The following is a 27488-nucleotide window of genomic DNA, read 5'->3' as shown; positions in this document are numbered from 1 at the left end:
CTGACATTAGCCGCCTCAACAAATTTGTGATCGCCTCAAGACGCTTCGTCGATTCATAAAAGTCATCAATATGATAAGAGTTCTAAACGGGCCGATCTATCATTTAACCTAACCTAACCTAATCTGAAACTTAATAACCACAAACTGTAATACTACTACAAATGAATACAAGTACTGATCGCAGAAGTAGTTCAAATTTAGATTTTTGACAAAATGACAGTTTCCCAAATAAGTCAATGTTTATGAAAAAATTACACTTAACTTAATATAACTTAACTCAATATTTAACTTAACTTAACTCAATGCTTAACTTAACTTAACTTAGCTTAAGTTAACTTAACTTAAAATATCTTAACTTGACTTAAAATAACTTAACTTAACTTAACTTAACTTAACTTATCTTAACTTAGCTTAGCTTACCTTAACTTACTTAACTTAACTTAACTTAACTTAGCTTAACTTAACTTAGCTTAAAACCCGAAATTGTTAGCAAAAATTTTATATCTTCCATCATTATGTGACAAATATGTATAACTAGGAACGTCGTGTGAAAATCAATCGTTCTGTTCACTGTTGAGAAGAACTGTTTCTGAACGTTGCGGAAAACAGTGCTTCGAGAAAAACGAGCATAAAATTTAGAGGCAACTACCCGAAGATGTAAAATTCTTACAAATACACTCATATTTCCGAAACTATTTGCTGGCAGGACTTCAAATTTAATCTATGTACTATCGATATAGTAAAGAATTTTCTTAATTGCGAAAGTGGACATAACCTCTCAATTCTCTTAAAAACTCTTTTCTCGGTTTTTTTTTAGAAGAGTGCCATCAAAACCTCACTAAACAGATCGGAACCAAATCTATGTACTTACATATATAACACCTCTATATTGAATATTTATCTAACCTAGCAAATTCTTTAGTGTGCAGAAAACTGGTATCACGAAGCATTTTCACGGTTTTGCCAGGTTTTAGATACCGCAATGGGAACAAAACTCAGGCATCTGTGCAAGACGTTGACGGACCCGAATTGTTTAATAGCACTTCCAACGCCACGTTTCGGGCTTGTACCCGCCTCCTTTAGGATCTGGGAATTTTCCGTTCGGGGTCCGCTGGTGTTCTGGACGAACGCCAATGATAATAATGCTCCGGCCCACATTAGCATTATTATCTTTATTTTCGGCCTTAACCCTGACAACTTAGTCTCTTCAACTGTTCTTTGTATTTTTGGCACCACCGTTAGTGGCTCAAAATTATTGTTGAACAAAAAATAAGTCTTTCACACTTTCAATGGTTACCTATAGCTCCTTTGTAAGCTCTTTGTTGGTTGATGGTTGCAGATATACCCTCCTAAGCAGGTACGCATCGCCTCTGAGGATAAACCATATACATATAACTTAAGAAAATGATTAAGTTAAGTTACCATAACTTCACTTAACTTAACTGAACTTCACTTCACTTAGCTTCGTCCTTTACATAATACTGATATTAAATTTAAAGAATATTTCAAGCGAACTGCTTTCTTATCACAGCTAACGCAATCCCGCTGCATACCATGCAAAAAAAACGAGAAAACAATATTTTTCTTATCCAATGACGCCCTTTATCGCATATGGCTCCTTTATATTCATATTGGCTCGTTGCCGGAAAAATTTACATAAATGCAATAAAATTGAAAGTATAACGGCAGAGCATTATTTGGATTCCTTGGCTCGCTAAGCGGCAGGCAAGTGTTTTTTCTGCGATATGCCAGCGGCCAAAAGCGTTTATCAGTTGAAGAAATTCTCACAATTCCCTGCAAATGGAAAGTAGAAAGCGGAGACTTTAAAGCGCACGCCGCACAGGAAAGCAATGAAATAAAAGTTATAATGGAATTTATTCATCAGAGAAGAAAGAAAGATTAAGACGAAAGCGAAAAAGTTAATAAGCAACATGAAGGATGAAATCAAAAGGCGATACCTTATATTTGTGAATCCGTGAAGGTGAAAGAGAATTCCACAAATGGCAGCATTACTCAAAAAGCTGCAAACAATATCAGCTGCCGTGGGGTCTGAGGGACGAAAAATATATTTGCCGGAGTCTCTATTCTATTTGCGGTGGCTCCAGGAGATGGTTTTGCGTTGCATGCAACCTGAACGCCTTTCGATTTACTGCACACCAAAGCTTCATATTGAACCGCATCATACCAGAAACTGGTCAGCTGGCGTCGCCACAGAGTCTTTGGCATCAGCAGACAATATGCACAAAAATGCAATAAACGTTTTTGGTCAATGCATTGTCCGTGAATGTGCAGTGGCATGAAAGCCCAGCATTTCAAACGGAATATAGCATCCGACCGGCGTGCCATACAAAGTGCCACTGCAATGCAACTGATAAGCGGCTGGTGGAGCAGTTATGACAAGCTCGATGAAAATCGGCTTTTGTGGGAGGGGGCATATGTATGGTGCCCGATGCAGGGCGTTGATATTATTGATATTGGGGGAGTAAGGGCTTTAAAAACTATGAGTGATGCATAAAATGAATTTTCGCCTTTCATTATTGTATCCTCCTTATGCTTGCCAACAAAGCAGGGGAGCTTTTGACAAAAGCGTAGCAGATGCGAGAATTCACTGTGCGAATCCACAAATAATTGCTTTTCAAAAAGATAGTTACAAGCGCTGGCACACAATTCATTCATTGGTTTAAAATGCAAAGATGGAAGAGTATACCAAAAAAAGGATTCCGAAAAATGAATGCTTAAAAGATTTACTCTTATAAAGTTTTGTGAAAAGGATCCCCTATTTTCACAATAGATGCATTTATATCTTGCGTTATATTTGTGTGCGATTAGCTACACTACATGGCGTTAGAATGACAAGTTTTGGCACTAAAAAGCAGTCAATTTGAGATTTCAAGATTCATGAATCAAATTTCCAACTACAGATAGCCACTGAATCGCAGCAATATCGAATATACTTCTATATCGATTCCAAAGTTGGTGACGAAAAGTGGCGCTTATGTCGCAATAATTTCATAAACCAGATGAGAATTGGCTATGAAGTCTAATGAATGTGTACTCTGAGTGTAGGAGCTGTCAGTTATTGTAAACAGTGACATTTTTCGGTGTAATTACATACATAAAAATACATATAAATGTCCAAATTGTGAACAATATCATCATGATAAATAATTCTCAAAAAATAGTTTAAATATATTTTCTATCCCTTAAAGCGCGTAGCAAACACTTTCTTTAACCAATGACCTAGTTAAGAGAATTGCCTTCATTGTTGTCCTCAAGCTATGATATTTTATCTCGCAACATACCCACACAATCATACACACATATGTATGAATAAGCACACACACTTTTATTTAAGATCACCGTTATCCTTTTCCAAGTAAACAGTTTAAAGTTGTGTACTTCCGCCATTGATGGGGTGTGGCACAAGCACATAAATACCCACGCACATGGCAAACAAGTGGCAGCAACAGCAACAATAGTCTATTGGCTAGTATATAGAGTCAATGCACACATGCTCACACTTACCAATCCGTATGAGCTCTAACACTTAACATCTATTTTATTTTTTACTTCATTCTCTACTTCGTTTTCGTTGTTCGTGCGTTGAAATGCATTTTTGCGCACTCATTCACATGAGTTTATTTCTGTTCGCATTCGAGCGCACGTTAGTTTTTATGCTCTCAAGTATTTTGTGTGTTTTTGTTGTTGTTATTTAATGCTATAAGCTTTTTTAACTCTTCTTTGTTGTTACTTGCATTTATTGTTTGTTCGCTCTCATGTGACATGTGGCTATGATACTGAAGCTGCCACGCTGACACCCACTTATCGAATTGTGCGAGTTGCTTCAGGTATTTTATAAATCGTAGTTGCCATATCGTTAGAAAATTTTGTAAAATTTATAGTTGTTCATATGTTATAGTTTACTGGGACCCTAACCTTTATAGTTAAAGACCTAATAATTTAAATTAAAAGCTTAAAAAACCTAGAAAGCGTTATTAGTTGTTCAGTTACATATCAGTTTAACTCATTTCCAAAATGTATTTAAAAAGACTCGAAAATATACTAAATATTGTGCCCACATATCTGGTATTCTTTGTACTTCATTCCGTATAGTAAGGTACCCGTTAGCAGCATTTCAGCTGAAATTTCGGCTATAGTGCGCTGAATATCGTCTTCAAGCTCCCTGAGCGTTGCTGGTTTATTGGCTTGAACCTTTGACTTAAGGGGATATTCTACTCTTTCACAAAATTTCAACGAAATCGGTTATATAGAACTTGAGATAATGCCGGTACCGTGTGGAAAAAAGTAGTTTCGAGAAAAACGCGTATAAAAAATTCGATACGGCCGAACCGGACTAGGTACTGCGTCACTAAAGTAACTGTAGCTCTTAAAATAATTTTAATTTTTCTAAATCCTTTGGAGGATATGTTCTTAAGGGTCTAAACTTTAAATATATAAAAAAATCGAATTTTTCAAAATTCTAGAGTAGAATACCCCCTTAACATACCCTCAGAGGAAATAATCTAGAGGCGTTAAATCGCCTGATCTTGACGACCATCTGACTGGTACAGATGTTTCTAGAAGCAAATGAATTTTAAACGCAAGTTTACCATACCCCAAAGACATAAGTGCAATATTTTATAAAAATTTGACAATAGCGTCCTCTGACGAATGTAAAATTATCCGAAAGTCTCTCACTAATATAACATAACAAGTAATTCAAGATTTATACTACCCAAAAGTGATACACTTCCTATAATAAGTGGCCTGTTTGGGAAAATAACTGAGCGCCATCTGTCATGTGGTAAATTTCACAGAAAAATCTTCATAAATGTGAACTTTCAAACTTGGGTATGATCTATCATGCAATTATATAAAATGATAAAATGTGACTAAAATATACGGAAACTAAACAAAAAAACGAAAAATAACATCTGATCAAATTTGACCCGGACTAACAAAAAACCCAAATTTTCTCATATTTCAATACAAAACAAAAAAGAGTCAAATAATATATGATCAAAATTGACCCGTACTGACAAAAAAACCCAAGTTTTTGCGTATTTCAAAAAAAAAATTCGCGTATACAAAACAAAAAAGTCAAATAACATCTGATCAAATTTCACCCCGAATAACAAAAAACCCAAATTTTTCCAAAAAAAAAGTCAAAGTTTATCTGATATTTTACCCGGACTGACAAAAAATCAAAACGCCTATTTTAATATTCAAAATCAATATAAAAAAAAAAAATGTTAAATAACATCTGATCAAATTTGACCCGGACTGACAAAAATTTTTCCCGTATTTCAATACAGGACCAGAACCAACAAAAAACCTAAATTTTCGCGCATATCAATACAAAACAAAAAAATGTCAAATAACATCTGATCAAATTTGACCCGGACTGACAAAAATATATTTCAATACAAATCTTTACATAATACTGGCCTCACAATAGTCTCCTTTTATGTTAATAAAAGCAAGCCAAAGTCTAATCCATTTTTGGATGGTATAGAGAAACAATTTCAAATCTGAAAAATCTCATCAGTGGGTACCATTTGTTCGAGATAGAAAATATACATATATATAAATTAGCCTGGACTGCTACAGAGAAAATATAGGTTAAGAACAAAAGCTAAATTATTTGACATCAGTCCAATATGTAAGTTCAAGATTGATCAATTTTGGAGAAAATAAAAAAAAATGGTCCATGAAGTGAGATGAAGAGAAATCCATTTTGGAGAAAATGGAGAAAATATGTTACTTCAAAAGCCATATAAATTTAAAGGAACTCTAATTTGGGTTACTTTGGAACAATTATAGCAGAACTCAAAAAATTCTCATGTAATTATAATAATTTCAATCTCGAAACACTTAAACTAAACTCCACAGTACAATAGAAACTTAATAATTTAAAATTTTTTTCATAAATTCAAGATTTATTAAAACACTAATAACGTAGATTCTTCAAAAAACTACATTGAAATATATATATCCACAAATATTTCTATGGCTTGTGCGTTCAAGTAATTAACACCCAAAGTCAATATGGGAATACTAGTAATTAAATCGTCTGCTTACATTGGTTAACCCTGTTGGGCTAACTGCGTGAGAGCGCTGCTACTTTGTTGCCACCAGTTGACATTCCTTCTCGTACAACAGCAGAATAGTGCGACCACATTTCATTCTAACTATGGCAAATATTTGCACGCCAAGCATTGTGTTTCCACCACTGAGTACCTATGTTGACAAGTATGACCGGCGGAATAAGAACCATCCACTTTTCGCAGAACCGTGTGGACACACGTACTCCTAGAAATATGGCATTCGTGCTAGTCTGATGTCAAGAGTAACTCGCTGAGCAACAGCGCAAATTAATTATTATATCCTTGAGGGCCTTTCTGCAACTCACAGTGCAAATGGCGCGTGCCAACACACACACACGCGCAACTTCGTTTAGCAAACAAAAACAACAAGTGTGGATTTATACTGGTATGAGATATGTAGTGTGTACTCATAAGTACCATATACGTTTGCAGTAATGGATTGATTGAATAAGTTGTGTGCGGCAAACAGCATTAGTCACATTTATTTGCTGCAAGCAAATGCGTTTGTATGCGTGCTAAGGGCCAATTTGCCACAATTTATTGTTATTATGATTGACTGCTCGCCTTTATATTCTCCGTTTGTTGACTCAATATATGTACATCCTGTTGTCCTTTATTAGTCATATTAATGCAAATATATACATTATTATTTTGTTTTTTTGATACAATATAATTATAGTGTGAATTTTATTTGATATGAATCATAAATTTTGTAAAAACCACGGGGTATGGAATTTTGAAAGCAAATATGCCACTACTTCCATTACCAGTGTGAAGCTTCGCAAAAGGCTCGGGATTAAGCTTTCATATTTAACGAAACTTTATTAAAAATATTCAAATGAACAAATTTGATCCGGACAGAAATACTCTCCCTCAACTAAGCTAAAAATTACCTGCATTTAGAATGCTTCTCACTCAGTCGATCATTTCTCTTTGAGTTTTAGAATAAAAGCGATAGAAAACTAGCTTTTTTTTTAATTTTTTTTTGTTTAATCAAGATAACTTCAGTTCAGAGTAGAAAGACTAAGGAGAGATAGAAATACTTAGTAAAGCTACTTTTTCAAAAAATAAGTTCTCTAAGTAGAGAATAAAGTTCAAATTCAACATTTAACTTTTCTATATCCATCGGTCGAAACGATATATTTAAGTGTTGTTCGGGTTAACTCAATCAATTCAGGACGAGAAAAAGACGTCCGCAAAATTTCAATCCATATATCAAAAACTATACTAGTTCGCATATATATGGACATACAGAGATACCGACAGACGATCTGATCAGTTACATGTATATACAGATATGTTCTAAAAGGTCTCCGCCGTTCCTTCGGGGCATTATAAATTTCGTGGTAAACTTAATATACCTTTTCGGGTACCGATAAAAAAATATCCGTAAATAATCTACATACAATCAATTTCTATCCCTCCACAAATAAGCTACTTGGTGGCATCTACTCTTATGGGGCAGAGCTGTAGATATCAACGAACTTCCTTAGCAATCCTTTCTAAGACAGGGCTTGTCTTCTTTTGCTTTTACGAGTTGGTGAGGCTTTAAACTTATTTAGGCCTGGAAATTGCTGTCTTTTGGCGACCACTTGACTGGGATATTTTCTCGAAATTAATGCGCCGCCAAACTATGCAGGCCATTTGTCCATGTTTATAAAATTAATAAAGACCGTCCGCTTCGAAAGAAAAAAGGACCGGTGTTGCCGCCATACCATAATCCGCACCAAATAGCATATTTTTGGAAATGCAACTGCGTTTTCTGAACCACATGACCGCAATAACGACAAATTTTTTTGTTGACGAAGCCATTAAGCCAATAATTGACCTCATCTGAAAAGATCATTTTTCGGATTTTGCGTAGAACTTGAACTTGCGTAATCTTGGACAATTTCTAAGCGCTGTGCCAAAGTGAAAGGTGAGATAATTAAAGGGCAAAACTTATTGCACAGTTTGGCAAAATTTGACGCAAATCCGTAAACAAGCATGGTCGCCATGAGCTGTCAATACACGTCATACCTATTGGAAGACGCTGCATATTGATATTTTTGCACATTTCTTACAGTGTATTTATCTCAAACAAAATGTAATGCAAGATCTACAAAGACGCTAAGTCTACGTCTGTTTCATTACACGAAACACATTAATAAAACATGAACAAATAGCGAATCGAACACACTATACCAGATATTCAAAAACACTGGCAGCACATGTGGGACAACTCAATTTCTAACGGGTTTACATGAGTTTCCTCGGGTAAAAAATACCCTTTTTTCAACAAGTTTTTTCTCATATAAAAATTTAAGTACTTTATTTGAATTTTTATTGTGACAAACATACACTACTAACAAAGAAATTCGGAAATTTTTGGAAAAAAATATTTTAAACTCAACAACTGCGACGCCATTTCTGTTGAGCTTTCGAAAAAAAGATGCGCAGGATATTCTAAAGTGAATAAATACGTTTTTTAGTTAAAATCTTAACTTAAAACTTGGACGAAGGAAAAAAACTGAAAAGTGGATTTTTGGAAAATTAAAATTTTTTTTCAAATTGTTGTAATCGAAAAAAACCTTCCTCCAAGTCCTTGTGAATTGTATCTCAAAAGCCTATGTAAAATTTCATGAAATCGGTTGAGTAGATCTCGAAAAATCTTGCCAACCGACTTCAAAAACATAGTTTCGAGAAAAACGCGCTTAAAAACGTCGCACTTAGCTTAGCTAGCCTCGAGCGCACAAGTTCTCCATGCCGTATCTCCGAAACTGTTACTCGGATCAACTTGAAAATTCAGAACAATATTCTAAAGGAATGTACAATTTAATAAAACAATAAAAATTCGATTTTTTGGAAACCATAAACCCATGTAATCCCATAAATTGTCTATTTTTTATTATGGAATCTCCAGAAATACAACTTTTATCGAAAAAGCAAAATGCAAAAACATTTCTAAAGGTTTTCTCTCAGATAAATTGAGCCAAGAAATTGAGCGTTGCCAAAGAGACATGATTATATTTCTTATAAATTGTCCAGCTTTTCTTAAAGTCCTCTACTATACGGTAACTTATAGTAATTTTGTATTTTCATCACTTACAACCAACGATTTCGTGATGTAAAAATTTTCGCACCTTCTCTTCATATCACTTTTAACGCCATCAACCATTTCATTTCCCGTTATTCATAAAAATTGTTTAAAGTCAAGTAGCGGAGCCCAGGTTGCACCGTTAAAAAGCATTGCCAGCATGAAATTGCCAGCTTTGCTGTAGCAGAAGATTAGCACAAGAAAGTCAACAATTTTTATGCGCTCAGTCGAAAGTGAGAAAGTGTACAGAAAACGAACAAACAATAACAATGGAATGCTGGCAACATAAGCAATAACAATTTAAGCTAAACTGATTGTAATGGTGAGGGAAAATGTGAGCAAAAATGAAACCGGCAGATACGTAGAAGCCTTGGCCTTTCGCATGGTCTATGCGCGCCCTTTAAAGTGTGTGAGAAGGGTTAGTTAGACATGCAGGGAAGGGTTTAAATACCCAACAAGCGCTGGACGCAGCTTAAATTTGAAGACTAAAGCGCCAGAGCGCAAGCTTTTACACTATTTCTGTCTTCTTATTTGCATTTCTTTGTTGACTACTTGTTGTTGTTTTGGTATTTCTTTATTACAGCCCTTTGCTCCCATTTCAACTTCCTTTGCAGCATGCTGCCATGTAATCATAAAATACACGAGCGCACTTTTGCACACACACACACACAAGTATTTATGTGCATGAATACCGTTACTAAGTGCGTATATGCGTAGATATATATATTTATTTATACATAACTGTATATTTTGTTACCATTCCGCCTTTATATTTGCGCTCTGCTGCAGCAGAAAAACTGAAAATGCTTTTAACAGCAACACAATACAACAACAACAGCGATGCCAAGAGCTTTTGCGCAGCATCAAACAGCAACAACAATGCGTAACGCAATGCGATATCAAGTCCGCACAGTGAAAGAATTTTTTAAATATTTTCCTTTTGAAGCAAGTAAAGTCATAGTTATTGTCCTGTTGTTTATGCTGACTCGTCCTTGGAAGGTCGCCGACACAGCAGCCAAGCAGGGCATTACTGTGGTGCCCAATACATACATACACACATACATGCAAGCAGTTATAGGGAAATGCATTGTGACAAATAGTTGTGCTAAATGGGTGCTAGCTGGAGATACAGAGGCAGAGGGTTTGTGAAAGAGTGGCTTCGCAGCGCGCCATAAATGGGGTCATACTCGTCATATCTGGAAGCGCATAAATGTTGCAGTAAATTTATAGCTGCGTAAATAAGTGTTGAATGGACACAAAGGAGCGACTATAAAGTGAATGTCTTAACAAATATTTGCAACAACAAAGCCGTACTGCTTGACACAACCCGAAAGCAGAAAGCGCAAAAATGGTCAAGGGTGTGCGCGCTGCAATTGGAATGCGAGAGATATCGGGATTATATTTCTTATTTGATTTGCTTTGTTGTTGGCTTGACATGTGAAGAATTTCCGAAAGTTTTCATGATTGCGATGCCGTTATCGGAACTCGAAAATTCACTAAGAGAAAAGTCTATTAATTGACAATATTAATCACAATTTATTTTTTCAGCACTATTTTTAAAAATTTAAATATAAACCTTTATAATTTTTGTTAAATTAATTTTTTTTTAATATTTCTGAAAATCTTGACAAATTTCTTCTATTATTTTTTTTTTTGTTTAATGTTTCTGAAAATCTTTACAATTTTTTTTTTACTTTTTTTCATGTTCAATCTTAGTAAATCTACCACATCACCATAAAATTATTTACTTTAAACAAATTTTTGTCTTTTTTCTCCACTTGCAGTGAGTTTCGGTGCCCGCGACGGCAGCAGCGGGTCCGTCTCAGCATTCAATGTGCCATGCCCCAGAGGATTTTTTCGCTGCAACGATGGCAAGTGCATAACGTCGTTGTGGGTGTGCAATTATCAAAAGGATTGCGAAGGCGGCGAAGATGAGCAGCAATCGTGTCGTAAGTACTACAACAATAAAAACAAATTGCTACTTTGTGTTTTGGGAATTTTACAAATAATTTTTATTGACTTAAATTAACTATTAAATTTTTAATGCCGATTTTGCTGTTAAAAATTAAATTTTGGAAAATTATAAATAATTAATGTTTTAATTCGAAACAATAATTAATTTTTCATTTCAATAAAAATTATAATCTCTAAAAAATTTAAATTTTATTCGTAATCCAAAATTAGCTATAATATTGATTGAATATTTCTTAACTAAAAAACTTTATTAAAAAAAATATTTTTCAAATCAAAAGATTTAAAGAAAAAATAAAAATATTTTCCAAAATTTTTAAATTTATTTCGTAAGCCAAAATCAAATAATATATTGATTAAAAATTTTTTTAATTAAAAACTTGGTGTAAAAAAAAATATTTTTCAAATCAAAAGATGAAATGAAAAGGAATAAAAAATATTTTTCAAAAATTTTATTCATTACATATTTTTTTTTTAAACATTTTTTGTAAAAAAATTATATTTCAAATCAAAAGATGGAATGAAGAATAATAAAAAAGGAATAATTCTAATTTTCAAATACAAATTTCATTTAATTTTTAGTGCATTTTTTTTTTTGCAAGTCTCATACATTTTTATTTCTTATTAAAGCAATTTATTTGGAATATTTACGTTTTCATAAAAGGTTTAAGCCCTATTATTTTTTATACTTCTTTTTTAAATTTCAAAATATTATAATAAAAAAAAAAAATAAATAAAAAATTAATTAATTATTTTAGGCAAAAATTCAGAGAAATTCTCAAATTAAAAAATTGTAATATTTAAATTCAGCTATAACCAATAAAGGAAAGGAATATTCAAAACTTAAAACATCAAGTGATTTGCAATAGGTAACAAAAGATTTTTGTGAAAAAATAGTAAATAATTAAAATTCGTATATTTTGCTATAGCAAATGTAATATTCTTAAAACTAAATCTTTCTGAGAACTTCTCTTAAGAATGATTCGATTGGTTAGTACTAAATTCCGATGGATTTTCCAAAATGGAAATTGAAAATACCAGCTCTTTTACTACTTTGACTTCCCACAAAATACCACAACGTAGTCTTGCCGACGAGCTAAAAAGTTTCAGAGCGAAAAAAATAAATTTAGAAATATTTTAGAATCTAATAATTGAACGTACATATATATATTCCAGCTTTCGATACAAATTTTGCAGTAAAATTGGGCTCAGCACGGGTTGGTAGCTCTACACTACACAAATTTTTCTAGGACTTCAGCTCAAGTTTCAGAACAATATATTATTGAAAGCAATATATAGCAGATGCAGAAACAATTCTGAACAGAATTCATGCGGTTTTGACATAATTCTCATTGACTTATGAAACGGTCGCTAAGAAACCGCTTCTGGGTTTCCTTCAAATCTGTTCACTTTTTTCGCGATATCGTCCTCTAAAAATTCCTATAGAATAATCTTTGGTGATAGTTTTACTCTTTCGATATTGCCAATGAAAATTTTTATATAAAATATAGCCTTTCCAGCTGACTGCTGACACTTTTCATGTTCTGCATTCAGTTTATCGCTTACAGTCCATTCGAAAGTCTGTCAATTGGAATTAGAAGAAATAGTATATGGCGTTGTTTGATCTATTTTCATATGCTGAGAAAAAAACTGTTTTTGTTCGTCGAGAAAGAACATTAATTCTCATTTGCATACTCAGTCCGAAGTACCACCTCCTGGCAAGAGTTATTCTGCATTGAATTTCGAGGCTTACGTTGTTATTGGTGTTAATGCTGGTTCCAAGATATACAAAATTATCTATACGAGGTCAAAGTATGACTGTCACGCCTGTTTGTTTGATGACAGAAGATATTTCGTCTTGCCCTCGTTCACTACCAGACCAATTTGCTTCGCTTACTTATCCAGTCCGGAGAAAGCAGAACTTATACCGACCTATTTGATTACGTAGAACTAAATCTCATCAGTCAGTTGAGATAGGAAGCTGATAGTTTTCAATTGTCCATTAAAATTAATATTCATAAAAACACTAAAACAAACTTTACAGCAAATTTTATCTAGTTTAGAGCCTCCAGCATCTCGTTTTTGGTTCAAGACTTGGATGCTTTCTAGTCTCTGTGCATACCTCCATAAGTCTTTTTAATATTTTCAATTGAAATAAATTATTTCAATAATTAATATTTCAGTTTAATTTTTCAACATTTATTTAAATTACTTATTTCTTTTTTTTAATATTTATAATTATTATAATTTAGTTCAGTATTAATAATTCACGTCATCTTTTATTTTTCATCTTCTCTCTCTCCTAATAAATTAATTTAAATTTTCCATTTTCAGCGCCACCTGAGTGTGAGGCGGGCCAAATCAACTGCGGTCAATATGTCTTCAACAAGACCTACTGCATACCGCCGCATTTTCGTTGTGATATGACCGACGATTGCGAGGACAAATCGGACGAGTCGCAGTGCAGTGAGTAGAAGATTTATTAAAAATTAATTTACATACGAAATATTCAGAATTTATGCGTTCACATACATATATACAACAAAGCATAGAATTATGAAATATTTTTCTTTCAGTTCGGTTTGGCAAAAGTCTGACTAAACAAATATGTATTTCGGAATTTCAAAAGTCAGCATGCTTTCTTTCCTCAACTTATTGCTGTTTTCATATTATGCAAATAACTGTGCAGGCAAAGCACCACTTCAGCTTAATATTTTATGTATTTTGTTTTTCTTGTTTTCTTTCCGAAATTTTCTTCTATTACTTCACTTTTCGAATTCTTTCGCTGCATATTGTTTACGTGCTTATTTTGTGTTGTTATTGTACTTTTCATTATTTACTCGCTGAATGCTGAATGCGCAAAACAAATGGTTTGCGCCAAACGCTTGTTGTGCGCAGTGTCTGTGTTGGTGTTATTGTTGTGGCATTGCTGTCGCTGCTGCTGCTGATTATTATGCCAAATTTCAACTTTTCCCAATTGCTCAAAACGCACAACGAGCACACAAAAGACGCTGCGACTATTCAGCTTTCCAGCGCTAGGGTGACGTTCCAAGGCAAAACGGTGAAGTTTGGAAATGAAAATTTCTCACAAAGTTGTGAGACGGGACTTAGGGCGCGAGTTTTTCTTTTTTTTTTTTTGACTGCATTCCAAACGAGCACTTCTTGTGAATAAAAACCTCTCACTTTTGGTGTAAAAATCAAGAGCATTTGTGTAGATGTGTTTGTCTGTGGCACAGTTGCATAGAACAATAGCAAGTTGAATGATGTTAGAAAGAAGTTGTGATTTTCTGTTTTGCCTGTTTTGTTTTATAAATTGCATACTTTTCATTTCTAGACTCTTCTGAGGAAATCGTTTTTCGTGGGAGGTTTTCAGGGAAAGCGAAAATCATTCAATTTTTAATTTATTACTTTGTTTGTTGACGCAAAATAATAAACTCTGAACTGAGCGATCTTAATTAAGTTTTTGTATGGAGAACTTTTTTATTTGAATATATATTTTGTACAGAGCTTAGCAGAAATTATTCCTCAAAATAGCGGTAAAATCGCAGAACAAATTGTTCAGATCTGACTACTATAGCATATAGCTGTGATAAAAATTGACGTATAGAGATCAAGTTTTTGTTTAGAAAACTTTTTTATTTGACAAGATATCGTGGCGAAATTTGGCATAGATTATTTTCCAAGCCAATAGTAAAATCTCCGAATAAATTGTTTAAATCGGACCACTATAGCATATAGCTGCCATACAAACTTAACGATCAAAATCAAGTCTTTGTTTGGAAAACTTTTTTATTTGCCAAGATATCTTCACGAAATTTGGTGTGGTTTATTACCCAAAGCAGTGCTGGAACTTCCTAAGAAACTGTTGAGATCGAACCACTATAGCATATAGCTACCATACAAAGTGTTGTATGAAGGTGAAGTTTTTGTATGAAAATGTTTATATTTGTGAAGGACTTCTAGCAGCGGTTAAGGTTTTTCCTGTTTAATAAAGCTTGTTTACGACCGAATTCATTTCAAGGAAGTACATAATAATTCATAGTAATTGTATTCAAAAAGTTACGTATACGCCTTGTCATGCCCCGTCATGCATGAATTTGATTTAAATCAGCATAAGATTACGTATACGCCGCCGCTTCATAAATAAATTTATTTCTCAGTAAAAATTTATTTTTTAGCACAAATACTGACATATTTAAAGGAAAAAGTAAAGTGAATCGCAATATTCTTCAGCAACAAAAATAAATTGCATAAATCCTCAACCTCGCAGGCAACTGTCACAGCTTTATCACCATTTTTACAAGTTTTTACGATTAATCAAATTATTTTAATAGCAACACTTTGCATAAATTGTAATGGCAACTCTAAAAACAACTACTCACACTATTTTGCTTGTAAGCTAAAAGCGTATAAAATCATTTAAATGCAAAAAAACAAAACTAAAAGGCATTCCCTTTGAACTCCCCATTTATATTTTCGCATGCTACAATTTTAGCAACGTAAAAGTGCATAATGGTGAAAGCACTTTACTCATTCAAAATTAAATTATTTTCCCACCACATTGCCTCCTGCCACATACAAAGCAAAAATTACGTATACGCCACCGACCAGCCCTGTAATGGCAGCGCCTAATTAGATTACGTATACGCCCTTTGAACTTAATCAATTTAAATGCAGATTTTCGCATTTTGTTTTTTTTTTTTTGAACAGACAGATTTCAAAGCTTTTAAAATTTATTAGCTGTAAAAAAGGGTTATCGTAACTACTTTGATTTATCAATTCTGTTGCTGATAATTTTTGTTTGATTTCAAAATTCAAAGAGGTTAAAAGCTGTATAATCCTATCATATTTTTCGCTGTTACGCCAAGTTAAAAGCGCATGTAAATTAATTTTCATGTTTGAGTGACGCGAAAATTAAATATAAAATCGCTTTTCTTCACATCGCTTGCCTCGTTTAGTTTGATTATCACTTGATTTTTATTGCAATATTTCATTATCATTTATTTTGATTTCGTTCCTTGAGCCCTGATATTATTATTTTAATGTAATTTTTTATTAATTTTGAAATAAATTCTTTGGTAATTTAATACAACAACTTAAGTACCCATATACAGACATACATACATCAGCTCAGCACTTGCAACACACTTTCACTCCGTCTCAAATTAAATGAATTTTAGACTTGGGTTAAAAGCTTGTTGAGAGTCATAAATTTGCTGAACCAAAAACAAACATTTTCAGTTAAACACTCACTTTCAAAGCCTAAACAAACTGCGTGAGCTTTGATGAAAAGACACGTGTTTCAATATTTCCGCGGAAATTGAAAAAAATCTGCGGCGACTGTAAAAGTAAATATAACAAGTAAGCTCTCACATACATACATACATACATGCATAGAAGTAATTTAATAGAAACACATGTGTATATACATACATACATATGTACGTATGAGTATGTCCTATGTATGTATATGCTCCATAGCAAAATATTTACTCACTTATGCACACATACATACATACATGCATATTTAAGAATGTAAATGGGTGTTGCCTCTCATTTCGCTTCAGCGATCGAAGCTGGCTGCCATAGTGAATGGATGTAAATTCGGTAAGCATTTGTAAAACGCTTGAATAAATTGTCTGTGTGTGCATTTGTAGACTTGGAGTAAGGAACCAATCAGCAGACAGAGCTTGGCAACAGAGGGCAGAAAATACAGACGTTATGTGATTTGGGAGTGATTTAAGTCATATCAGTTTCCAAAAGCACTTTTTTATAAAAATAAAACTTAAAATCGGGATCCCGAAGTCTTAATCCCGAAATTTTGGAACTCCGATGTTTGATATTAGACAACTTTTTCGGTTTCGATTAATTTAAAAACAGGATCCCGAAGTCTAAATTCAGAAATTTCGGGATCCCGATGTTTGATATTACACAAATTTATTCAGCTTAGCAATTTCTTAAAGTAAATTACTAAGTTAAATATACATATTTCCTCAACTTTATCTCAAATTTCAATATATGTACATATTCACACATACTATATAAATATGTATGTATGTGCATACATATGTACACGTATTCATATGTACATACGTACATACATATGTATGTAGGTAAGTAGAGTGTATAAATTTACATATATATGTCACTTGGAGGAGAGAACCATTAAGCAGACAAAGCTTTTCAATAGAGCACATTAATTAATGTCGCACCCACGCTATATACATACATACATGCATACATACAAACGAGCACATACAGATGTGTTGGCTTTCTCTGATTGTGTCAGTGCTTTAAACAATGTCATAATCCAAAGCTACATTTCTGGAATTTAAAAAAATTTAAAAAATGTTTTCTATCGTAAAGTAAATAAAAATAAATTGTAATTTGAATTGGAATCCCGAAACCAAAGTCCCGAATTTCGGCATTTTGATTTTCGATATTTTACTCAAAGATTTGCAAATTTAAAAGCGTTTTGAAGCAACTTATTGTTAAACTAAATCCCGCAATTTCGGGATCCCGAATTTTATATTATATTCCAAATTTTAGAAATTTCGAACAATTTTCAAAACAAATTTTTGCAGCTTAACAGTTTCTTAAAATATCCCGAAACCTAAATCCCGAAATTTCCGCATTCCAAATTTCGATACCTAACTCAAAGATTTGGAAATTTTAAAAGCGTTTCGAAGCAACTTGTTGTTCTAAACTATATAAATCCCGAAATTTCGAGATCCCGAATATTATATTGTATTCCAAAATTTAGAAATTTCGAACTATTTCAATGCAAATTATCAGTTTCTTCAAATATCACCACTAAACCAACACACAATATTTACTTTTTAAATAGTATGTAAGTACATATGTATGTATGTATGTATTATAATCAATCTTCTCAAACCCAATTTCAGTACGATCATTTTCTTTAAACCCCACGGAATTTAATGCTATAAAATGAAAATGAGCGCTCCTTCAAATAGGTATAGCCTTTCCAAAGCATGCACAATTATCCGCATCGCACATCGTTGCTTACCTTTGTCAGTTGTCCGACTGTCAGCCTGCCATGCCAGACTGCCGGGTTGTTTGCATGCCCATCTCATTGTTTGCGTTAGCCGGCAAGCAAGCAAACGGAGCGAATGGGCAAATACACGCAGATAGGCAAACAGTGATAAACGCCGATGGCAAGCAATCACAAGTAGACAGTGACAACCAAATGGCCTTTAAATGCTTCTTGCCAACACACAAACGTTCATTTACATATAAATACTTATCTACATACATATATACGTATATGTGCTTGTTTGTATTTGTGCGTTGTTTATTTGCTTCTATATATAAGTATGTAGCTATTTACTTGTATCTTATTACTAGTTGCCACTCGCTAAACACCGGCAAGCACCTACAATATAGATATATATGTGTATATATGTATGTATGTTTATGTGTTGGTAACCCGCTTTGTTGGGATTAGACAAGAAATTATTAAACCAACAAAGGTTTAGCAGGTGTGAATTGTTTACTCGGCCTGACACATTCGTGCGGGTTTAACTACACTTAACCACATGCCGTTACCCCCAATCACCATCTACCAACACAAGCAAATAAAACGGTGTTAGCATGTCGTTGCTATAAATTTAAATTTCACTTAATTGTTACAGTCAAAGAAAATTTGTTTAAATGATAATGAATGGTTGTGTTTTTAATGAAAGCTGTCATTTGTTAGATTACAATCTATTGGCGCGGGTAAAGGTGATAAATTTGCTCAGGCATTATGGGCTGTAAAGTTTATTTTGAATTCTAAAATTGTCTTTCGGCTTTTTATTGCTTTCATTAGGAGTAATTTGCGCATGCTTGTTACTTTTTAATAAAGTTGGAGGGCATAATGAAAATAAGAGCTTAAGGAAGTTAAAGATTAAATTTAAGTTAAATTTTACCACTTTTACAGAAATGTTTGCAAAACTATTTAATGAAAGAGATTATTTCGAACGAATTCTGAAAAGCCGATATTAAGGCTATACGTTTAATACTGACGGTGGTAAGCGGTGTCTACACTGATAAAAAAAGAAGAAGTGTAGTACTGACTTTATTACTATAGTACTTCTCAGCACCGACAGTCTATTAGAAATTCTCTTCCATCATTCATTTAAACTAGACTTGTCGGAGTACATGATTATGCTCAAAACTAATTCAAATTTGACCCGGACCAACAAAAAAAAAATACTTTTCACGTAATTTAATATAAATCTTTACAAGCACTCCAGTACTTCATCCAAATTCACATAATCCGGAATAGTCTTCAGTAACTTCAACGATTTTGTGTCGCTTCAGTTTCGGCTCCTTTTTGGGGGCACCATTCGCTGGATTACTGATTCTCAACGTCTTATCCATAAGCTCACGTCTCGTCACAAGTAATCATGAATTTGATCAAAAGCCATACTATTTTCATATCTTTCTGGCGAATTGTGGATCCCATCCCAAAGCACTGCGAATGAATGAACGCAATTTTTTTACCCTGTTCTGATGTGAAGATGTGAACCGTATTCCAGTGGGGGTGTTCTGCAACGACCAGAACAAATAGTAAGCAAAAGGCACGAAGTCTGTGCCACAAGGCTGGTGAGGCAAAGCTTCGAGCATTGTCATGATGGAAAATTATTGATTCACGCCTAGTCGCAAATTTCTTGTGTTTTCGGACAGTCGCTCGCTTCAATTTGATAAATTATTGTCAGTAAGGTTACTCATTAATGGTTTCATCCGATTTTAGAAGCTCACAATACAACGCGCCCGTCCTATCCCAACAAATACAGAGCATTACATTGGTGACATGGGTATTCAGCTATACGGTTGATTTGGCGAGTTGGCCATAAACAATTGATTTTTGCGCTTGGTTTTGTCATAATAATATTCATTCATTTTTCATCAGCAGACACAGTCCAATGAAAATACAATTTCTTTTTGTAGCGTTCAAGCGGAATTTCTGACCGGCAAAATCGCCTTTAAACATTTCTTGGTATTAATTCAAGTGACACCCAATTGGTATTGAATGCATCCAACTGCCTTTAAACTTTTTTAAGTGGCGGCTTGAGTGACTCTCAAAGATTTTGCCAGCTCTTCTTGCAATTGCCAACAATCTTCATCGAGGAATGCTTTCAGTTCCTTATCTTCAAAATTTTTTTAGTCATCAAGAAGACTTTCTTCGAAGACAAAATCACCAAATCGTGTAAATAACTTTTGACAATTTTCAATTTCAATTCAATATATGATGGCTTTGCTGAGGTTTTCTTCATATTAAAATATCGAAGAAGAATTCCATGCAAAAGACCTTTTTAGGCACAAAAATCGACAGTTTTGTATGAAGTGAAGTCAATGCTTCAAATCAAGGAAATATACTAAAAGAGACGCACAAGAAATGTAGATTTTTAACGCATGTTCGAGATATTTCAAAAATGGAACAGTATACCAAGTAAAGCAATCTCTTGGCAAACCTAATATAGTTATAGACACGGTATGAATAATTTTTACTTTAATCGTGGAAAAATACTTAATAACCTTCAGAATTTTTAGAAATATGATTATGGATTATCAGATAGCTATATCTCAGAGAGAAAAAGAGCATAAAAAATTAAAAATGTTTACTTCAATTCATGAAAATTACATTAAGGGTCGCTTTGGTCACTTAAGGTATTAAGAAAGACTCGTCAAAATCACATATGAATTAATAGCTGGATAATTGGTCTTCCTGTTTACTTGATAATAAATTATTATTTGAAAAAAGTAGAATGATTTGGAATGAGTTTACTTATGCATATTTCCCATCAGAAATGCAGTGGTGACAAATTACCTGCAAACAAAAGAAATAAAATAAAACAAAATTTTATATTTATTATCTGAAGTAAACATGTTAAAAAACGACTGAAAGCACAAATTTTAGTCGCTTTGGAATGACAAAAGCTTACCAGGAAGCCTTTCTGTGCCTTTAACTACTATGAGCAAAAAATACGAAGACTTTGTTCAAAACTTTACTCTTCAAAATTTATGTCGGCCCCTCAAAGTAGTCGCTTTTGGCCCCATTACATTTGTATCAACGTTTTTTCAAATCCTGGAAAGAGTTATTAAAGTCATCTTCCGGAATAGCCTTCGTGGTGTAACAACCAAGAGTTATCGGACCATAGTTACGGCCTTTTTTACGAATAGTTTCGCGCAAACGACGCATGACACTCAAATAGTGATCTTGTTGACAGTTTGGCCGGTCGGAAGGAACACCTCGACGATCGAAGAAAACAGCCAACATAAACTTGGTTTTTAATCTGCTTTGACATGGTTTTTGTCTTCAAGTCACCTTTCCCACGATTGATCGTCTTTTTCTGGGTCGTAAGCAAATCTCATCGCCACTTTTCTTAGGCCCAAATGATCTTTCAAAATGATTTTCACTGATCCTTCGGATATTCCATCAATGACAGTAAGATCTCTGACTGTTAATCGTCGATTCTCAAGCACCAATTCCTTTATTTTATTGAAGTGTTGATCATCAGTTGATGCTGATGGCCCTCCAGGACGTGGTTCGTTGTCAACGCGTTCTCGACGCTATTTAAATAATTTGTACCAATCAAAAGCACTTTCTCGCGACAATAAATTATGACCAACATTCTGAATATTTCAGCACCAGAAATTTGATACCGCACACAAAATTTAATGGAAAATCTTTGTTGAATAATTTTACTCATCATAAAAATCGCCAAAAGTACCTTTATATACTTCAGACTTATTTTGGCCCAGATGTCACTGACAATCATACCAACATAGAAAAAAATATTTCGACGAATGGGTTTTCGGGCGAAATTTAAATTAAAAAAGTCTTACTATTTTTTGCCCAGAGTAGTATGTAATAAAAGTACTGTAAAAGCTCTTAATATTTTACTAAGCATCCATCTGCACAGTGATATGTTTGTATACAGAAATAAACACTTGAAACAGTTAACCCGCATGCGCTTTACTTCATTGAAAACTTTTAGTACTTGGGTCACTAGCCCACATGGTTTAACTACTTTTCGTACATGCAACAAATATATGTATGTGTAAACATTAGTTTAAATGTTTCAACCGGACTTTTCTCTAAAATTTACCAAGGAAAGAACTTTAAACAGCGATTTCTTATTTATTTCTACTTCTTAGCTTTCATTTTGCTTTTTCTACAGCCAGACATAAATGCTCACAAAGCAATCAAACAAATTTATTCCCAAAGCACAGACAGACGGTGGAAGACGCTCTTTAGATTGGCTGTAGTAAATGCTATACTTAGCCATACATAACGGCAAATGGTAATAAAGAAAGTGCAGGAGCCAAAAATAACTTGCACATTGAGGCAAACTTGCACTTGCAGTCAGACACACACACATACAAAAATACACCCACACTACCAGGCGAGTGGCCCGCACAGACGTCCAGACGACGAATTGCTTTTTGATGAGTTGAATAAATAAACTTTTGCTCGTTGATGAACTATTCGGGCTCAGCCAAATAGACAAGACAAGACAAGCCAAATTTCCGGCAACTCGGTGCGGCAACTTAACGGTGCTTTACAACGGATTGCTTGTGTTTACCTTTAGTGTTGCTGATAAGTTCGGTTGCACAGATAGTTGCCAATAACAGCAATAACAACAACAAATGCACAGCGACAAGTGAGACAGTTATGTTGATATATGTGTGCTTGTGGCAGACAGCTGTGGCAGCAATGGGAAGCCGGCCAACAGTAAATCAACAACAAACATCAACAACAACTGTGTAAACAGCTATACACACAAATACACTCATATATATGTATAACGGTACCTACATGCATTTACATATCCTGTCTACACACACACACCTACATAAATGCATACCTCCACTTGCCACACCAGTCCAACTTCATTGTGTTGCATGCAATTATCTGGCGCACAGAAATGTCGCCTGCTGCAACTAACTACAGCAAACATGTTGCACTTGCAACGGCAATAAACAACCAGAAGATAAATGTGTGTGCCTTCACCATATATAATATATATATACATATGTGTGTTTGTGTGTACGTGTCTGCATATTTACTCGTCGGCTTGAAAACGTGTGTGTCACAGCAAGTTGGCGACATGGCAATAACCTTTTAAAAATTTCATGCAATAAAGTATTTTCGTCAACTACCGACAAGCATGCAACACGAAATCACACGCACGAGCTTAACTATAATTTTTAAGCTTTATTTGCATACTGGCAGCTACACTTTAGCGAGATATATATGTGTGTAAATGTAATCGTTACCCAATGAACCCAAAAAAGTTCATTTGTGTTCACTCACTCTCCTTGGCTTTCTTGAACTACAGTTTGTCGTTGTATTGAGAAAGCAGCTTAGAGAGAGAGCTAAAGAATTTTCACTTCTCAGATTTATCAAAACAGAACAAAACTTTAAGGGTAGCCAATTCTGTAGAATTCTTTTCTATCTATTTCTTAACTCACTCCGAGCAGCTAAGCTTGGAGCTTCGAGAGCGAGCCTTTAAGCTTCTCAGAGCACCAGCATCATGGTTTCAGAGTCAATGTAGAGTTTAATATCCTCAGATAGGTTAGGTTGATCGTTAATCGATAGATCTCACCTGGACAGATACTTGTCCTAACGTTTTCACCCTACCAGTTAAGGAAGTTAACATCAATCCCAGCCACTTCGCTTGGTCCTCCGGTGGTGTGTCTACCGAGATGGTTCAATATCAGACTAACAAAAACCGGGCGTTAGAGGAGAAAGTGACGAGATGATTCCATCTCGCCTTCCGTCATACAGCTTTGACAAAGAGCAACCGATAACATATTGAATAGCAACGATTATATACCTCTTGGACAGTGTCCAGTCAGAACTCCTACAATAGCTGCAATATTGACTTTGCTAAGTGCTTCGGAGGGTCTCTCATGGTTCATCTAGCAGTCGCAGAAGTTCTAGTTCTGGACCAAGCTCTCAGTTGTAGGTTAGTATTCAGCGTAAAAATGTATCTGTATTGTCTGAAGATCGATATCTTGTTCCAAAAATTTCATCTGAGGAGAGTATATGTAAATCAGAATATCCGTCCCGAAGAAAATTTGGGCAAATGACTATATACACCAAACGTGATTACGATATGTTTTGACAAGACATACTTGGTTTAGCTTCATACTGATCTTCAAAATTTAGACTAATAATGACCCGCCAAAGAAAGAAGAAAATAGTCATATCGGAGATCGCTCAGCTTAATATGCTTTAAAAGGGTAAAGAAAAGATTATCGATTTAATTCTGTGAATAATCATTATCAGATTAGCAAAGCATTATTCAAGTGCCAATATCATCTCAGACCGTCTAGCTACCCTTATATCTTTTTTTAAAATGATAACTTTTTAAAAAAACGCATATCTCATATCGGTTCTTTATTTGAAACGTTATCTCATGACATTTTTACGTTTTTGGCGAAATTAATTTCTAAATGTAGCCGCTTATCCACCTGTGATTCGATCTTATTTGGATTTCGGCCGGAATAATTTCTTATTTCTATTTTCCAAAGACAATCTTAGAGTTTGTGAAATAGTTTAAAGGCGTTAAATCGCATGACTTGGTGGCCCTTATATAGATGAATTGTTCTCCGAAGTTTTCCCTGAATCGCGAGCTGTGTATAGGCCATCTTGTTCAAGCTCTTCCATTGTCAACAAAATCTTGTTAGCATAGCGATCGCCATTCACCTCCACGTGTCCAACAGCATCTTTGAAAAAATTGATTCCGTCAAACCACACCAAAAGTGCATTATGCATGGGCAGTTCTTGAAACTAGCTTCACCCCAAATGCGGCAATTTTGCTTATTTACAAGCCACAACCAGAAATGAGCCTCATGCTGAACAAAATTTCGTCGATAAAAAAGCGCGAAACACATTTCGAACCGAACACTGATTTTGGTTAAAATTCAATGATTTGCAAGCGTTGCTCGTTAGTAAGTCTATTCATGATGAAATGTCAAAGCATACTGAGCATCTTTCTCTTTGACACCATGTCTGAAATCCCACGTGATCTGTCACATACTAATGCATGAAAATCCTAACCTCAAAAAAATCACCCGATATCTTTATTCGGCTGAAAGTAAATTGGCACCGGATGGCAGGGCTTCCGAAAAGAGGCACATTCGTTCTCTCCAAGTCGAAAAATTGGAGAATCCAAGTGTCCACCTGTGCCGATCTTATTTGGATTTGGCACATGCTGAATTTATAGTCATTTGCCTATTTTCCAGAGCTAAAGCCACACTGATAAGGTCCAATCAGTTTGTTGACGGTGGGCTTTAATCTTTCGCACAATACGCTCGATAGAACCGTATATACGCTGTTGAGAAGACTTATCCCACGGTAGTTGGTGCAGATGTGAGGTCTCCCTTTTTGTGTATTGGATAGAGCACACTTAAATTTCATTCGTCGGGCATGCTTCTTCATGGTCGGGCAATGGAACGTCTGCTCGTTGTCATCGAATCTGGTTCACGATCTCCTGGTGTTTTGCTTTCACTGCCACTCAGCAGGCTGGAGAAGTTTTCCCTCCATTATTTCAGTATGCTCTGAGCAGTAGTCACTAGATCACCTCTAGGGGTTCTACAAGGACACAAGCCTGGTCTTGAAACCTTCTGCTTAAGACTTCGAGCTCAGTTACCCATCAAATTATAATAAAAGAGCAGTCTTACCTGTTTTAAAAGTCATATTGGTTAAAGTATCTCGTAATACAGTCTAGCATATATTTTTTTATTTTTTTGGCTTTTTTTGAACATCTGTCTACTCAAGTTGGGCGACATTTTTATAGTCGACAACTGCAATACACTTGAGCAAACATGAGAGCAACGTAGTAACACAGCTAAATGAGTGTAAAGCAAGCAACAAGGTTACCGTTAAGAGTGTCAAAGTAAATGCTTATGAAGTGCAAACGTAAAGAGGCCCAGAAAGGGAGGCAAAGCGTTTATTAATGCACCGCATGTGAGCAGATTCAACGCGAAACATAAATTTAATGACAGCTTACAAGCGCGACAAGGATTCAGGCCGGCAAAAAGCCACTTGTCGTGCAAAATTATGAAAAATTCGTTAACGGCATGGCTGTGAAGAGTAAGCGAGCAGAGGGGAAATATAAGAGAAGTAAGGGAGGAATGTAAAAGAAGTGAGGAAGAAATATAAAAGAAGTGAGGGGAAAAAGTATAACAGACTTTGCAAAGAAAATTGCTTGAAAAATATTTTGCAAATAACTTTTTGTTGCCACACCTCAATTTATTGCTGTGGAAATTAATTCGAAATTGTGGCTGATAGTTGCCAAGGGAACCATGCCTGCCAGGTTTTGCAATATTTTTTAGCTCTATATATTTTTTTTGTTATTCTACTTTACTTCTTGCCTTATTTGATTGATGAACATTTTTTGTTTGACTTTGCAGTGGCTGCCAGAAAATATAAAAAATGATAATAAGAAAGAGATTTTTAAAGTTAATGCGATGCATAATGCGCTTAAATGAGTTTGTTAAAGAAGTTGTTGTTGCAATGAAAAACAAGATAAAAAGTTAATTTCTGTTGCACTGAAACTGTTTTAACCTTCCGTGGTGCATTTTTACATCAGAAAAGAGTATAAAAGCATCTTGATTTTGATCGATCAATTTGTATGGCAGCTATATGCTGTAGCAGTGCGATCTGAACTATTTTTTTGGAGAATATAACATTGCTCTAGGGAATAATCTGTGTTGAGTTTCGTGAAATCTTGTCAGATAAAACAATTTTTCATACAAGAACTTGATTCCGAACGTTCAGTTTGTATGGCAGCTATATGATATAGTGGTCCGATATGAACAATTTCTTCGAAGATTAAACCATTACTTTAGTTACTAATCCGGATCAAATATCATGAAGATATCTTGTCAAATAAAAAAGTTTTCTATACAAGTACTTGATTTTGAGCGCTCACTTTGTATGGCAGCTATATGCCATAGAGATCCAATATTCGAAATTCCAGCAAATGATCATCTTCCTGGAGAGAAAAGAGCTTTTCCAAAATTTCTAATCGATATCTCAAAAACTTAGTTAGCATAAATGCAAACAGTCTATAGCGTCTGCGACGTTTTCCTTCTGGATGTTACAAACTTTACGACAAACTTAAACTGTGCAGGGTATAAAAATCGCATAACCTACCACTTCTGAGTAAGTGCAACTGTGCAACAACAACCTGCTAATAGTTAACTCAACAGAGTAAACTTTCTCGCCTTAACCACAAGCCTGCGCCTTCCAACTATTTTGTTTACCAGCACAAAAGCCAATGTTATTGCTGCCGTACTTAATACTTTTTCAC

At 34.6% G+C, this 27488-nt stretch overlaps 1 protein-coding gene across 3 annotated transcripts in view; it reads left to right on the top strand.

Moving 5' to 3' along the window:
• Positions 1–27488, top strand: part of LOC126758729 (low-density lipoprotein receptor-related protein 2) — a 466647-nt gene that overhangs the window by 407853 nt on the left and 31306 nt on the right. For all 3 annotated transcript variants that reach the window (XM_050473095.1, XM_050473093.1, XM_050473094.1), the window contains exons 3-4: positions 10968–11132; positions 13489–13620. In XM_050473095.1, the coding sequence (XP_050329052.1) occupies positions 10968–11132; positions 13489–13620 (297 nt within the window). The remainder of the gene's footprint in view (positions 1–10967; positions 11133–13488; positions 13621–27488) is intronic.

This window comes from Bactrocera neohumeralis, chromosome 5 (genome assembly GCF_024586455.1).
Source record: "Bactrocera neohumeralis isolate Rockhampton chromosome 5, APGP_CSIRO_Bneo_wtdbg2-racon-allhic-juicebox.fasta_v2, whole genome shotgun sequence".
Classification (NCBI taxonomy): Eukaryota; Metazoa; Arthropoda; class Insecta; order Diptera; family Tephritidae; genus Bactrocera; species Bactrocera neohumeralis.
The sequence above is the reverse complement of the archived record's forward strand: the minus strand, read 5'-3'. Positions and strand labels throughout refer to the sequence as shown.